The sequence below is a fragment of the Dendrobates tinctorius genome, unplaced genomic scaffold, assembly GCF_039654945.1.
Source record: "Dendrobates tinctorius isolate UK_male_01 unplaced genomic scaffold, ASM3965494v1 ptg000032l, whole genome shotgun sequence".
Taxonomy (NCBI): domain Eukaryota; kingdom Metazoa; phylum Chordata; class Amphibia; order Anura; family Dendrobatidae; genus Dendrobates; species Dendrobates tinctorius.
In genome coordinates, this window is record NW_027361700.1 from 29,971,218 (window position 1) to 29,986,165 (window position 14,948).

Below are 14,948 nucleotides of genomic sequence, written 5' to 3' on the forward strand. Positions count from 1 at the left end.
GTGCACCACCACCGTCAGAGACACTTGATTGCACTATTAGGGACCCTGTGCCAGTGCCCGCGCCCAAGAGTCGGCCTACCCACCTGTCCAGGGCAACGGCACTCGCACGGTGTCGTGCGGTAGGTGGTGACCCCGGCCATGGGGGGGGAGGCAGCACAGTTAGAGAGTTTTAGAAAGTGGCATATGTTGATGTTGGACATTCAGCTGATGCAAAAGGCGAAATAGGTGAAGTACCAGGAAGAGGTGGACCAAAGCAAGCCATTTTTCTGTCACCCTATGTGTCATCAGGGGAAGGTGGGACAAAATCCTTGGAAACCCATGCGTGGTTCATTTTAATGAAGGTTAGATCATCCACATTTTGGGTTGACAGACGGGTCCTTTTTTCTGTCAGGATTGATCCAGCTGCACTGAAGACTCTTTCCGATAGCACACTTGCAGCTGGGCAAGCGAGCTCCTGTAAGGCATATTGGGCCAATTCAGGCCAGGTGTCCAGTTTAGCGGCCCAATAGTCAAAGGGGAATGACCTGTGTGGGAGAACATCGATATGGGAGGAAAAGTAGTTTGTAACCATAGTTGACAACTGCTGTCTCCTGTCACTTTCCATCGATGCAGTATTACCAGTTGTGTGAGCGGTATTTGAAAAATCAGTCCACAACATTGTCATGAAACCCCTGTCTCCAACGCCACTTCTGCTGTGTGCACCCCGAACACCTCTGCCAAGCTGCCCCCGGCCCGTACGGCTCGTGTGAGAACCATCACCGCTGCTGTGTGCTGGGAATGCCTCAAGCAACCGATTTACCAGAGTTGCTTGTTTATTAGCCAATATTAGGTCAAGGTTCTCCTGTGGCATGATGTTTTGTAATTTGCCTTTATAGCGTGGATCCAGGATGCTGGCCAACCAGTAGTCGTCATCGTTCATCATTTTGGCAATGCGGGGGTCCCTTTTTAGGATCCGCAAGGCATAATCTGACATGTGGGCCAATGTTCCCGGTGTCAATGATGCACTGCGAGTGCTGGGTGGAGGAGCACTTTCTGGCAAATCCACATCCCTCCAGTCACGCACAAACCCTGTACCAGACCTTGCCACGCCAACATTTTCACTTGCCCCACGAGATGCATCCTCCTCCCCTAAGTAATCATCCCCATCATCCTCCTCCTCCTCCTCCTCTTCTTCCTCCACCTCATCCAGGAGAGGTCCCTGAGCAGACAATGGCTGAATGTCATCAAGGATTCCCTCCTCCTCTTCCTCCTCATCAACATTGGCTGCAGACGCCTGCTCCTTAAGGTGCGTCAAAGTTTGCATGAGCAGACGCATAAGTGGGATGCTCATGCTTAGGATGGCGTCGTCTGCGCTTACCAGCCGTGTGCATTCCTCAAAACACTGAAGGACTTTACAAAGGTCTTTCAGCTTCGACCACTGCACGCCTGTCAACTCCATGTCTGCTCTCAAAGTGCCTGGCCGTGTATCCTCCCACAAATGCATTATGGCCTGCCTCTGCTCGCACAGCCGCTCCACCATGTGCAGGGTGGAGTTCCACCTTGTTGCAATGTCGATAATGAGGCGGTGGTTGGGAAGGTGGAGCAATCGCTGCAGCTTCTGCATACGAACGGAGTGTACAGGCGACCGGCGGATGTGCGCGCACAGTCTTCGCACCTTCTGGAGCAGGGCTGTTAACTCCGGATAATTTTTGAGGAAGCACTGCACCACCAGGTTCAAGGTGTGAGCCAAGCAAGGTATGTGGCTGAGTTTTGAAAGGGCCATGGCTGCCACAAAATTACGGCCGTTATCACTAACTACCTTGCCTGCCTCAAGATGTACACTGCCCAGCCATGACTCAGTTTGTCGCATCAAGTACTCGGCCAGCACCTCGGCGGTGTGTCTGTCGGCCAAACACATCATCTGCAACACAGCCTGCTGACGCTTTCCACTAGCTGCTCGATAGGGGGACACATCGTGTGCAACAGTGGCAGCTGCAGATGGAGTGCTCGTACGACTGCGCTCTGTGGACGAGCTTTCGCTTCTGGAGGAGGAGGAGGGTCGAACGCCTACAGCCAACTGTTTCCTATACCGTGGGCTAGGCAGCACTGTCCCACCACCGCTGTCCCCTGTGGACCCTGCATCCACCACATTATCCCAGTGCGCAGTGATGGACACGTAACGGCCCTGGCCATGCCGACTGGACCATGCATCAGTTGTGAGGTGCACCTTTCCACTCACTGACTGCTTGAGTGCATGGACAATGCGGTCTTTCACATGATGGTGGAGGGCTGGGATGGCTTTGCGAGAGAAGAAGTGGCGACTGGGTAGGTCATAGCGTGGTACTGCATAGGCCATGAGTTCGCGGAAAGCTGTGCTTTCCACCAACCGAAAGGGCATCATCTCAAACGAGATTAGTTTGGCAATGTGGGCGTTCAAACCCAGTGTACGCGGATGAGAGACTGGACTTGAGAGCTGCATATGGTGGAAGTAGCGGTGGACAGGGCGGACTGAGAGAGGGTTGATGATGGTGATGGAGTTGGTGTTCTTTCTGATGGCCTAGAATCAGTCTTTCGTTGATATAACAGTGGGATTCCCTGACTGCTGTGGTCTTGCAACGACACCTCAACATTTGCTGCTGTGCTAACCGGTGGGCTTACAGTGGGGGAAACAATGTAGCGTTGCTGACTACCTTCGTTGTGATCAGTTGCACATGTGGCACTTGAGGTTTGGTGTTGTGTCCACGCTTGCAAGTGCATGCTGGTTAAATGTCTAAGCATGCAACTGGTATTCAAATTTTTCAGATTTTTCCCTCGGCTAAAGGTCTTTGCGCACTTCTTACAGATAACCTTGGCCTGATCATGAGGATTTTGTTCAAAAAAGTGCCACACTGCACTCTTCCTACTTTGGCAGACATTTTGCGGCCTAGCACGCTGTGATCTTTTGACCCTCTGGACAAGCTGTCCAGCAACTCTTGATGTTTGGAACCTGTCTTTGGAGTGCTCCCGGCCTGCCAGATAACAGCTGTTGCGATGTCGATGTCTGCTGTGGATGCTCCTCATCTGAGCTATTCGAAGCAGCACCCTCTTCCCCCAATGGATGCCAATCTGGGTCAACAACTGGGTCATCCATCACCTCCTCTTCTATGTCATGTGCACCTTTCTCTGTGTCACCGTGTATGGTGGTATAGTGTGCGGGAAGGGGCACCTGAGTCTCATCAGGGTCAAAATCTGGCTCTGTACACTGCGAGGACAATGTAGTGCTCTGAGTGAATGTACCAGCAGAATCATCCATCAGCGGCTGTGCATCAGTGCACTCCATGTCAGATTCATCTTGGCCTGGGTAATTCACCATTTCACTTGATAATCCAGGCATGGTATGTGAAAACAGCTCCTTGGAGTAATCAGTAGTATGGCCTGCGTCATCCTTCAATCTTGGTTGGGGTGAAGGACACAAGGAAAGGTGTGGTTCATGAACATGAGCCTCCAATGACGACTCAGTGCTTTTACTTTTTACAACTGAAGAAGAGGAGGCGATAGAGCTGGAGGCTGAGTCAGCAATGTAAGACAAAACTTTTTCCTGATGCTCTGCCTTTAAAAGCGGTTTGCCAACTCCTAGAAAACTAAGCGTTCGAGGCCTTATGTAGCCAGACGATGACGCAGGGTCAGCACCTCCTGCATTCGGTCCTATTTTGCTCTTGCCACTACCATCAGATCCACCACCAACACCATCATTACCAGCTGCCAACCCCCGCCCAATTCCACGGCCTCTTCCACCAGCCTTCCTCATTTTTGGTAGAAATGTAGACAAAATCCAACAAACTATATAGTAATGTAAAACAAGGTACAAGGTGTCTATAGGACAGGGGAGATTTAGAATTTCTGCACACACTTGTGGACAGTGGACGCTTTTGGATTGTGTGAGGCCCACTGATATCTGAGCGCTATGTGACAGGCTCGATGGCACAGCTGCCTGTGACCAAAGTGACGAGAGGATAATGGAGATTTTGAATCTCTGCGCACACTTTTGGACACTGGACACTTGTGGATTGTGTGAGGCCCACTGATATCTGAGCGCTATGTGACACGCTCGATGGCACAGCTGCCTGTGACCAAAGTGACGAGAGGATAATGGAGATTTTGAATCTCTGCACACACTTTTGGACACTGGACACTTGTGGATTGTGTGAGGCCCACTGATATCTGAGCGCTATGTGACAGGCTCGATGGCACAGCTGCCTGTGACCAAAGTGACGAGAGGATAATGGAGATTTTGAATCTCTGCGCACACTTTTGGACACTGGACACTTGTGGATTGTGTGAGGCCCACTGATATCTGAGCGCTATGTGACACGCTCGATGGCACAGCTGCCTGTGACCAAAGTGACGAGAGGATAATGGAGATTTTGAATCTCTGCACACACTTTTGGACACTGGACACTTGTGGATTGTGTGAGGCCCACTGATATCTGAGCGCTATGTGACACGCTCGATGGCACAGCTGCCTGTGACCAAAGTGACGAGAGGATAATGGAGATTTTGAATCTCTGCGCACACTTTTGGACACTGGACACTTGTGGATTGTGTCAGGCCCACTGATATCTGAGCGCTATGTGACAGGCTCGATGGCACAGCTGTGACAAAAGTGACTAGAGGATAAGGGAGATTGGATTGCTTTTAAAAAAGCAGTTTGCGGAGCAGTGGGTAAACAGCAATGCCAGCGTGTCAGGAAGCCTTAAAAGGCAGCCCAACAAACAACACCACTGATACACCACAATATAGCCTCCCCTTGCACTGCACACACAGTGACTTGTGTGTTGTGCAGGCCAAATCGCTAGCAGCAGAAGCAGTTTTTTTGTCTTCTTCCCTGCCTAACGCTCTCCCTACAGAATCAGCAGCAACCTCTCCCTATACTAAGATCGGCAGAAGTAAGATGGCGGTCGGCGTGCACGCCCTTTTATACCCCCTGTGACGCCCACCAAAGCAAGCCAATCACTTGCATGCCCTTCTGAAAGATGGTGGTGACCCGTGCCTAGGTCATCACGTTGCCCACAGTGTCTGTGGATCCTGACTGGCTGAAAAAGAGCGCAAAACAAACTTTTGAAACGCGACTTTGGCGCGTAAGTCGCCGACCTCGTGGCCGACCTCATCCTAGGGTCGGGTTTCGTTTCATGAAACCCGACTTTGCCAAAAGTCGGTGACTTTTGAATTTTTTCGACCCGTTTTGCTCAACTCTAGTAAACACGGTATCGGAAAAAAATAAAGAATTCTAAAGCAAAGGGTTATGGATTCTGTTGTTCCCCACATCATGTTCTACTTGTCTTACTAAGTAATAGCATATTTCTCAACATTTCTGCAAGTAGGTCACTTTTGTCCGATGAAGATAGCACTACTTTTACTAAATTCCAATGTCAATTGCTCTTCCTTCGCTGTCTCAAAGTGGTGGTATTTCAGAAACCATTTGTTCATAATCGAGGCAGGCTTTCCAGAAGTTGAAATTTATCACATTGTTCACTAGTGTCCAGACCTTTTAGATTGTTCATTAATATGTAAGTTTTGTTTTCATACGTTTTACCTGACCCACCATGTGGATTCTCTGACAAGCTTACATCTTCAAGGCAGCCCAGATGATGAATGATCCACCCAAAGGCAGAAATTTCCACAGATTGGAGGTTTTTGTAGAGGGATCAGGAATTTGAGCTTACACTGTAGGCAAACATTAGCCCCCCACTATCCTTACCATACACACGTGGGAATGACTTGTGCCTTCTGAAATCGGCTAAGCTGACGAATCTAGTGGGGTCCCACTTGGACCACTCGGAGTTAACAAATAGTTTGGTCTGAAATAGATACAGAGGTGGCAGAATGGGCTCTCTGGTGATGTGTTAAGACACCACAACTAAAAGCAGATAATAGACAGTTGTTAAGATCTGATGTTCACCTTATAGACATCGGCTTGGGTATATTCCTATCAGGTATTCAGTATGACCCGAAGCAGGTCCTCTTTTCGCTGGGTGAGGGTCAGAACCCAGTCTTGTTTTATCTGGCCTGCTCCTTGACATTCAGTAACAGAGATAGGTGTGATCACGAGTGTGGGAGCAATGTCAGCGGGAGCAGTGTCAGCATAACGTTTCACACCGGGTGTTTTGTGATATGCTGAATATTGTTTGGTATCAATAATTATTACTAAGGCTAGGACCGATCTCCATCTAATAAGAAAAAATATATATCATATCTTGTCATTATTTCCAACGGAATGGGACAAAAATTCTATGATTGATGTGTCTCAAACGTCTGGAGGGCACTGCAGGGGTTAATGAAAGTGCCCCAGACTGTAGAGCACTCTTCCCCACCCCAGCTTTGTGGTATTCTCCAATCCCTCTGGTTTTTGTAATATCTGAAGGGGCTTCTTTCTTCTTTTCTGGCCAATGGGTAAGGCCCTGCCCTTTCTGAATAAGTAATTCTCCCTGTGAGGGGAATGCCCCCTTCATCCCCGGTAATCGGGTCGCGGTGGCACATTTTTCTGCTCTACCTTCTCTGATTATTTGATATTTTTACCTTTTGGTACTGTGTTAATTGATCAGTATTGTTGATTATTTTGTTTGACTATCACAAAAGCAGACTTGCACACCAGGAGCGGTGCTGGTGTAAGGCTTTCGACTGGGTGTTTTGGGTTATGGTGAATATTGTTTATTATCATTATTGGTAAAGTTGTGTCCAACCTCCACCCAATAAAAGTAATTCTATGACATCTTGTGTCATTATTTCCCAGGGAAATGGCGCAAAAGTGTTTATGGTTGATGTGTTTTGACATTCTTCAATTGACATGAATAAAGACTAAATACACATGACGCAATAGTACCTTGCAGAAAGGAAAAGATTTATTGACCACCATAAAAACTAGAGAAACACCTTGTGTCTTTGAATGAGAAGACACGTGAAAGGGCTGGGTAGAGAGGTATATGAGGAAGATGGTGTTTAAAACAAGCTGTATCACAAGAACATGACTGGGTTCTGTTCAGGCTTAACGGACTTTGGTAGTAGCTGTAAAAAGAAGAGTCTTGGTGTTATTCTTTACTAATACATATATTCACAGGTTATATTTTTTTACTTAATCAGGCATGAATTAGACACTATATGGGTATAATAACAAGGGCAGTTAACCAAAAGGGCAATCATACTAACTCACTAAAATAGGGGTAAGCTCAGGTCGGTTCCTCTTCTTTTCTCAATGAACAGTGGATATCAAAATGTAGGGTAGGGAAAGCACCAAGCAAACTTTCCTAGATTTAGAGGGATGTATTACTATGATTCAGTTTAAAAGGAGGCTTCTTTCTTTTTATTTTTGCTATAGGGTATCCTCTAATGATTAGGCACCTCACATGACAGTCTTTTTGTGAATTATCCCTGTGCTATATACTCAAACCTTTACTTTTTACATAGAAAACTTAAGAGTTTTTATTTTTAAGCGGTTCATTGCGCTCAGAAACAGCAACACTCCTGTCTTGGGGCTATATCTCATATTGTGACAGCCCAATTCACTGGAACAAACCTAGGCTTAAATACCAGGCACAGCTCATGGGCAAACGTGGTGTTGTTTCTGGAAAAGTAAGTAGACCCTCATACTTTGGACAAGCCCTTAAAGGATCATATATCATTAAACTTATATAAAACATCATATTCATTGTTACTATCCTTATACAGTGACAAGCCATAACATTTAACACTGGTGAATCCTCTTCTGCCACCAAAAAGACACCAGCCCATTGAGGCATAGATTTCAAAAGACCTTTTTTGGTGTCATGTGGTATCTGGTACTAAGATGTTAACAGCATCAGATCTTTAAGTCCTGTGAGTTGTGAGGTTGGGCCTTCATTGACAGAATTTGGAGACCAAGTCAACACCTTGAACTCATGCCATTCTTGAACAATTTTAGAAAGAGGACTCCACTATTGGGAAACACTTGGTTTTTCATTAAGATTTACTTGGTCTTTCTTGCGTTTAAGTAAGTGGAGCATAGCCAAGAAACAGTTAAATGAATGCCAGTGTCTATGTTTTTCAGCAGAGCATTGCCTAGCTTGTCACACTCTCTCCATGGGCTTGTCTTCTTCCCATAGTGCTAGGTTAGACGCCCACATACCCATTGTAGATGCTTTCAGCTTTTTGAATGCTTCCAGCCCATTATTCACTAGGTGTATAATGGTTTCCTTCCTTGGATTAGTGTCATTCTTATGGGATAACATAATTCACTTCACCTGTCAGTGACTTAGCCATTATGGCTGATTGATATATTGTTTAAAATTTAATGATACTTACATGAACTGGAAGAGGTTGTAGTTGATGAAGAGGTTGTAGTTGATGAAGATCCGCCAGCTGCAGGAAGCCTGAAAAATAGACATGGTGTAAAAATATATTTGACGTAAATGTGATTTCTATAGAAAATCTTCACATTGGTACTAAATGATGACTGAACAGGTAGTAAATAAGTTTCCTGGCTTATAAGAATAGGCAGGACCTCTCCTTAGAAAAAGATTTGATGGGGATTGGTTATGGTCACAGATGCTAATGTGCAAGAGACCCACGTTAACAAAGTTTGGATAAAATTACAGATCCCCTCCATGTGCCTCAAATGTGGTACTGCTGTACATAAATTGCCATGCATTACCATTAGATTGTCTTCTGAAGGCCATGGCATTTCATAATTTTGCACTGATTTCTAACATGATCCCCACTCACGTAAGCTGTAAGCATCGGTGGCGTTAGTTCTTAATTCTGCCTAACTTATGTTGACAATATGGTGGCCAGTATACAATAAACTATTAATGAGATGTCAATATTAGAAAACTATTGATTGTTTTCCTCTCAGACTCACTTGCTGTCTTGTCCATCCAACAGTTCTCTGTATTTGGAAATCTCCTGTTCTAGACGGGTCTTGATATCCAAAAGCATCTTGTATTCACTGCTCTGGAGTTCCAGCTGGTTTCTGATGTCTTGAAGTTCACACTGGATCTTGGCTATAACTTCTTGAAGTTGTGACAACTGTGCACAATAGCGTCCCTCTGTTTCTGCCAAGGAGGACTCTAGAGCTGATTTCTGCACATGACAAATATGGTTTACTAGCATTCTTGTCAAGCAGAAGGCATTTCTATTAAACATCACATTTTCAATTAATTGTAGACATTAACCAACATAGTCTCCTTTAAAGGTTCATCTGTAATAACTAAGTGAGTCACCGTTATTTCTTCAGAATTAAACAGTAAGGGCCCCGCCACACATAGCGACTCACCAGCGATCCCGACAACGATATGATCTTGTCAGGATCGCTGGTGTGTCGCTACATGATCGCTGGTGAGCTGCCAAACAGGCAGCTTCACCAGCGATCAGCACCAGAGACGACGAGCGCTCGCGTAGCTGTGTACCTTAGTTACCAGCGCGCTGGTGCAGGGAGCTGGTAACCAAGGTAAACAGCGGGTTTCTAAGCGGCGTGTGGCGCTTAGAAACCCGAAGTTTACCTTGGTTACTAGCTCCCTGCACCAGCGCGCTGGTATCTAAGGTACACAGAGGGTTTCTAAGCACCGCACGGCGTTTAGAAACCCGCTGTTTACCTTGGATACGAGCTGGGAGCTCGCTGATCGCTGCTCTCCCGCCTGCCACATGCAGCGATGCGTGCTGGCCAGCGGGAGACCAATGATCCAAAAAAAGTCCAGGGCATTCGAGCACGATCAGCGATACCCGGCAGGGTGGCCGGTCGCTGATACCTGTCACAGACAGTGATCTCGCTGGTGAGATCGCTGTTGCGTCACAAAACTTGTGACCCAGCAGCAATCTCGCTAGTGAGATCGCTGTGTGTGACGGGGGCTTTACCTTCCACACCCTTCATATCTTAGAGGTCGGTCCTCATACAGATTAGAATAAAGCTGGCCAAACCCACCTATTTCGGCAGAACCCTTAATATGTTTAGTGTCCTTACAAATCTCCCAGGAAAGATGATTAAACAGAGGGATCAGGTAAATTAAATTAAAATGCCTGACCTTTGGTTTTCCCAGGGAAAAAGTCAGTGACAGTGTTATGTGGCAGTGGATTAAGGTTTCCATACACATTAGATGAATATTGGCCAAACCCTCCTATTTCGTTGGGACCAGCTAACCATCTGATATGTATGAGGGTCTTACATTGGAATTTCAATGGCCTCTCCTGTTTTAAGTGAGCAGAATCTTTCTTCTCTCACTCCATTGAAAACGTATGAATGCTTGGCCAAGTCAAATGCTCATGTGTATGAGAGAGTGAGGAGGGATACCAATTTGCAAAGAAAACTTCTGAATGCATTAACGTAGGGAAGTATCCCAACAGTCACTAACAATTTGTATAGAGACATAGGGAGACAACAATAAATCACAAAGCTATGTTATACAGAAAACATGGCAATAATACTTAAAAAGTTAGATTCCAACTTTATATCATAGCATTCTAGCAGTCAGTATACCCCAAGATTGTTTGAGGGGTTATGGCTATAAATCTCTAACAAAATGTGTGACTTCATTACTAATCAGCATCCCCTGACCTTGGAGGTTGGCACCCTAAATGTTTGTTATAAGTATCCCTATTTTAATCATACAAAACAATTAATTAACTCTAACATTATCATGGTATACTACTAAATACTGTGAATGATGAGCTCCACAATCGTAGCTCAATTACATCCTATTGATGCTACTCACAGTTGCGAAGAAGCGCTAGGCAAAACTTGGAGTTTGGCAGATGATCTCTCTACAATTGGTTTTATATAGATTTTTGTACAAATGTATTTCATAAGTGAAATAAAATCTTTTGATGATAATTGGACCCTTTGGAGTATTGCTTTTGCGGGACTTCAACTTTTCTCTTTAATGCTTCAAAGCATGGAAGGTGAAGTAGCAAAAGGTGAGAAGTAGTGATGGAAGGCATAAAGAGACTGTTACCCTATATATAACAATCGAACATTCAGAGAAGTCTGGAGATTGTGCACTTCTTTATTAATTTGTGACTTTTCATGGCTCTGTTCACTTACCATACTGAGCTGAGACTGCAATTCTATCTCCAAACTCTGTAGTGTGTGTTTCAGGTTTGTGATTTCAGACTTAGAAGTTTGAACCTCTTGACTTCCACTAACAACCTGTACTTGCAGCTCCTTGGTCTACAACATACAAAAACATTAAGGAATTTTATTAGTGATCTGACAATCACCTGTAAGATAAACATAAGCATAGTAAATTGTGATAAAATACTTGAAAACTCTGAATTCACTACATGACAAAAACAAACCAGATATGCTACCGTAAATATCGTGAAATTGAAATTGCAATATGAATATCTGAATATTGTAATGATAAGGTTTCTCCTACAGGTAAATCACAAAATAAAATAACTGTCACCTAATTTCCATTAACCTGTGAAGTAAGATGTGAATGCCATACAAACTAGTTTGGTTAAACTTCAAACTCACCTGAGCCTGGAACTGTGCTTCAGCTTCTTGTTGGTATTTGGCCGCCATCTTCTCATATTCACTTCTCATGTCACCCAAAATCTTGCTTAAATCAATACCAGGTGCAGCGTTCATCTCGACATTGACATTTCCACTGACTTGACCTTGCAATCCTTTCATCTCCTGAAAAATAATTTAGTAAATTCCATAATTTGACATTTTGAGTTCCATAATCTATAATTACCAATGTCTTGATATCTCACCTCTTCGTGGTTCTTCTTCAGGTAGGCCAGTTCTTCAGTAAGGCTTTCAATCTGGCTCTCAAGGTCAGCCTTGGATAAGGTCAGCTCATCAAGGACCCTACGGAGGCCATTAATATCAGCTTCCACACTCTGGCGGAGGGCCAGTTCGTTCTCATACCTGAAAAGAAATATGCATTGTAGAGAATGAGTAGAGATATAACTATTTCTGATATATGGTCTTAAACCATTTGATCAGAGATGTACATGGTTTTTTAAATTAAATATTATGTAGATTTATTACCTGAATTTACTAGTTTTTTCTTTATGTCTATTATATATATACTATTAATCTTCCCCCATATTGTAAGGACACAAGTGAGAACTCAAGTTGTCAATTCTGGAAACACAAACCAATACTCTACAGAAGTTGTGCTCATGTTTGAAAGGTTAGGTAACCAATAATGCTAATTGTTTTACCGCCAAACTAAAGACACCCACAAACTTACATCTTGAAGTTATCTAAACTGGCCAGCCAGGAATAAATGGCTAATACTTACTTAAGTCTGAAGTCATCTGTGGTGAGTCTTGTGTTGTCGATGGCCAAGATCACTTTGTGATTATCAATTTGGGCAGCGAGGATCTGCAGAATGTCAAATAATAACCTGGTTGTAAAATATTGCACCAATATAGTATTACAGAGGTTAGAAATGAAAGAAACAAGAGCATGACTTCAATGTATTTGTATTTGAATAAGGTGGAAGATGTCTTCCATTCACCACACAATACACCCATTCAGATACAGGCTCAAGAAACGGCTATAAGATTATAGGATATGTTGGTAATTTGTTCAACAGACAATTAGCTTATTCATATCCATAATTGTGTGCAATAGAAGGAGTATTTTTACAGGTAGATCAGTATAATCAAATAATTTAATTAATAAAGTCTTTCTTGTAGAGATTCAGTTCTCAGGAAGCTAATATATCCAAAATGACTGTAAGTGCTATATTGTTTTACTGCCTTCAGGAAATGAGTAAAGGATTGTCACACGACCGGTCTGATTTTGTTCTATGACATACAAATATCATGAACCCTAGGTTTTTTATTTCATATCGTACATGTTTTATACCTAAATAAAAAGTATTCATATATTATAATTCTAGCTCTTCGTAAGCAGTTTATGTTCCCCAATATGCATCCATCCAGGATACATGCCCTGGGCACAAGGGATATATACCCCACTATGCTGGATAATTACTATGGAAGCTATAACTACATTTTCCTTTACCCCAAACAGAGATTGAGTTTTCTATCCTAGCCCTCTCTCACCAAATGAAGTATCTTGCGGATGCCCCTTGATACCAGGAACCTGAGGCAGAAGCCTCTCTATAACACGTAATGCATACATTTTACTTAATTGATTATATACAAATTTTATGATTTCATTATAATGTATTGCGATGCACCCAAGAATTGAGGATTCAGATTCTGGATCTTGGTCCCAGGTGAAGGATAGCCTATCTATGGCTCTGTCAAATTGAGCCTTTTCAAACCATGAATACATTGTGGACAACTCCATTCCTCTTTCTTATTGGTCACAAGAAGCTCCTCCTTTCCTCATACAAAGTAAGGGTCAGACTGATTTAAAGGTCACCAAAGCTCTTCAGGAGTGCCTGGTTGAACTGCCACAATGTAGGAATACATTTTTGAGGCATTTCCACATGCCTCTGGATATTGCAATTGACAAATTACAAGGTTATCACACTACATGGTAATAAGGTGTGTCTGATACTGCACCCCTCAAGGCACAGTTTCCAAACATAATAATTTGTACAAGGTCTCAAATAATGTCTGCCAAATTAGGCTCTGTTCCATCTTGTTACCAATCAACTGCGGCTCATATTTAGATGTGAACTCTTTTTTAACATTCCAGTATTATTAGCACTTGAACTTCATCAAAAGTTTATCAAATTATACCTGTGACTTGTCCACAGACCAGTATGTGAGAAGCAAATGCAAATGTCTGTAGAAGTTCACACAACAAAAAAATTTGGGTTTTTTTGCCTTTGAATTTGCAGTAGAGATATAATTGCTTAATGAACACTGAACTTTTGACTACAATATTAAGCAAACATTGACACCTATAATACCAGTGCTAACAGTGTTAATAAGTGAGTGCATAACTTAAAAAAAAATCACAATTGCAGGCCATTTTGTTTACATTAATTTCTGCTGTGCTGTAGGCCAGCTACAAAACAATAAAATCTAAGGGGTTAGATATTTTAAGGAGGAATGGAAGGCCTACCTTAGCACGAAGATCTTCAATAGTCTTAAAGTATTGGCTGTAGTCTGCTTCCTTTTTAACAGGGCTCTGCTTATCATACCATTCCCGAATCTTCTTCTCAAGTTCTGCGTTAGAGTCTTCCAAAGCACGCACCTTGTCCAGATAGTTGGCCAAACGATCATTCAGGTTCTGCATAGTCATCTTTTCATTGCCAGAAAGTAGTCCCTCTCCGAGTCCACCTCCCTGGTTAAAGCCACCACCAAATCCAGCTCCACCACCATAGCCAGCTCCACCACCATAGCCAGCTCCACCACCATAGCCAGCTCCACCACCAAATCCAGCTCCACCACCAAAACCACCATCAAAACCAGCACCTAAGTGGCCGGCACCAAAATCTCCAACCTGGCAGAAACCTGCATTTCCACCAAAATTTCCACCATAATTTCCTCCTGCCCCACCAGCAGCATATTTAGAAAAAGACACAGAATTCCTTGCACCAACTCCCTTACCACCAGCTACAGACCCAGTTGATGCCCTATAGGAAGTGGATGAAGATTGATAAGCCATGTCTACAAGAAGTAGAGGATCCCAAGTAAATGAGCTAGTGACTAACACAGCCTGTTCTAGTACTGTAGGAGCATGTTGTGAACCCCAACTAGTCGCCTTATAAATTCTTTTCAATGGGTGTCACCTTTCAGAATCTAATTAGCATTCACTACGTATCTGCCAAGAGTGAAATACATGCCAATGAGGAATTGATTGCACTCAATTTTTTTTTCGGCATTATTTTACTTCTTGGATATAGTTGACACACAACTTTCACAGTCAATGTTTTTTTTTTCTTTTGTTTATTTTCACAAACCTATAATTTAGTCTGGGAGTATTCCTACAGGTACGTGTCACACAATGACATCTCACTGAACTTTTCAGAGGGATCAATCCACCCACATCACTAATTCAGCAGAGAGAAGAATAACCTCATGCA

The 14,948-nt window shown here is 43.6% G+C and overlaps 1 protein-coding gene across 1 annotated transcript; it reads right to left on the reverse strand.

The window, feature by feature from the left end:
- Positions 1 to 6,835: 6,835 nt before the first annotated feature.
- LOC141086546 (keratin, type I cytoskeletal 19-like) lies at positions 6,836 to 14,616 on the reverse strand. Its single transcript, XM_073572689.1, has 8 exons — positions 13,985 to 14,616; positions 12,237 to 12,319; positions 11,701 to 11,857; positions 11,459 to 11,620; positions 11,024 to 11,149; positions 8,849 to 9,069; positions 8,293 to 8,360; positions 6,836 to 7,020 (listed from the first exon to the last, which is right to left on the reverse strand). The coding sequence occupies exons 1-8, from the start codon at positions 14,528 to 14,530 to the stop codon at positions 7,001 to 7,003; spliced, it is 1,383 nt and encodes a 460-aa protein (XP_073428790.1). The 5' UTR covers positions 14,531 to 14,616; the 3' UTR covers positions 6,836 to 7,000.
- Between the last annotated feature and the right edge of the window lie 332 nt (positions 14,617 to 14,948).

Bases quoted from the DNA above. Each gene is read 5' to 3' on its own strand.
- LOC141086546 (XM_073572689.1), bottom strand. From the start codon at position 14,530: ATGGCTTATCAATCTTCATCCACTTCCTATAGGGCATCAACTGGGTCT. The intron at 11,621-11,700 runs GTGAGATATCAA...ATTATTTTTCAG, and splicing joins TGAAGAAGAACCACGAAGAG to GAGATGAAAGGATTGCAAGG. The intron at 11,150-11,458 runs GTGAGTTTGAAG...TGTATGTTGTAG, and splicing joins AAGCACAGTTCCAGGCTCAG to ACCAAGGAGCTGCAAGTACA.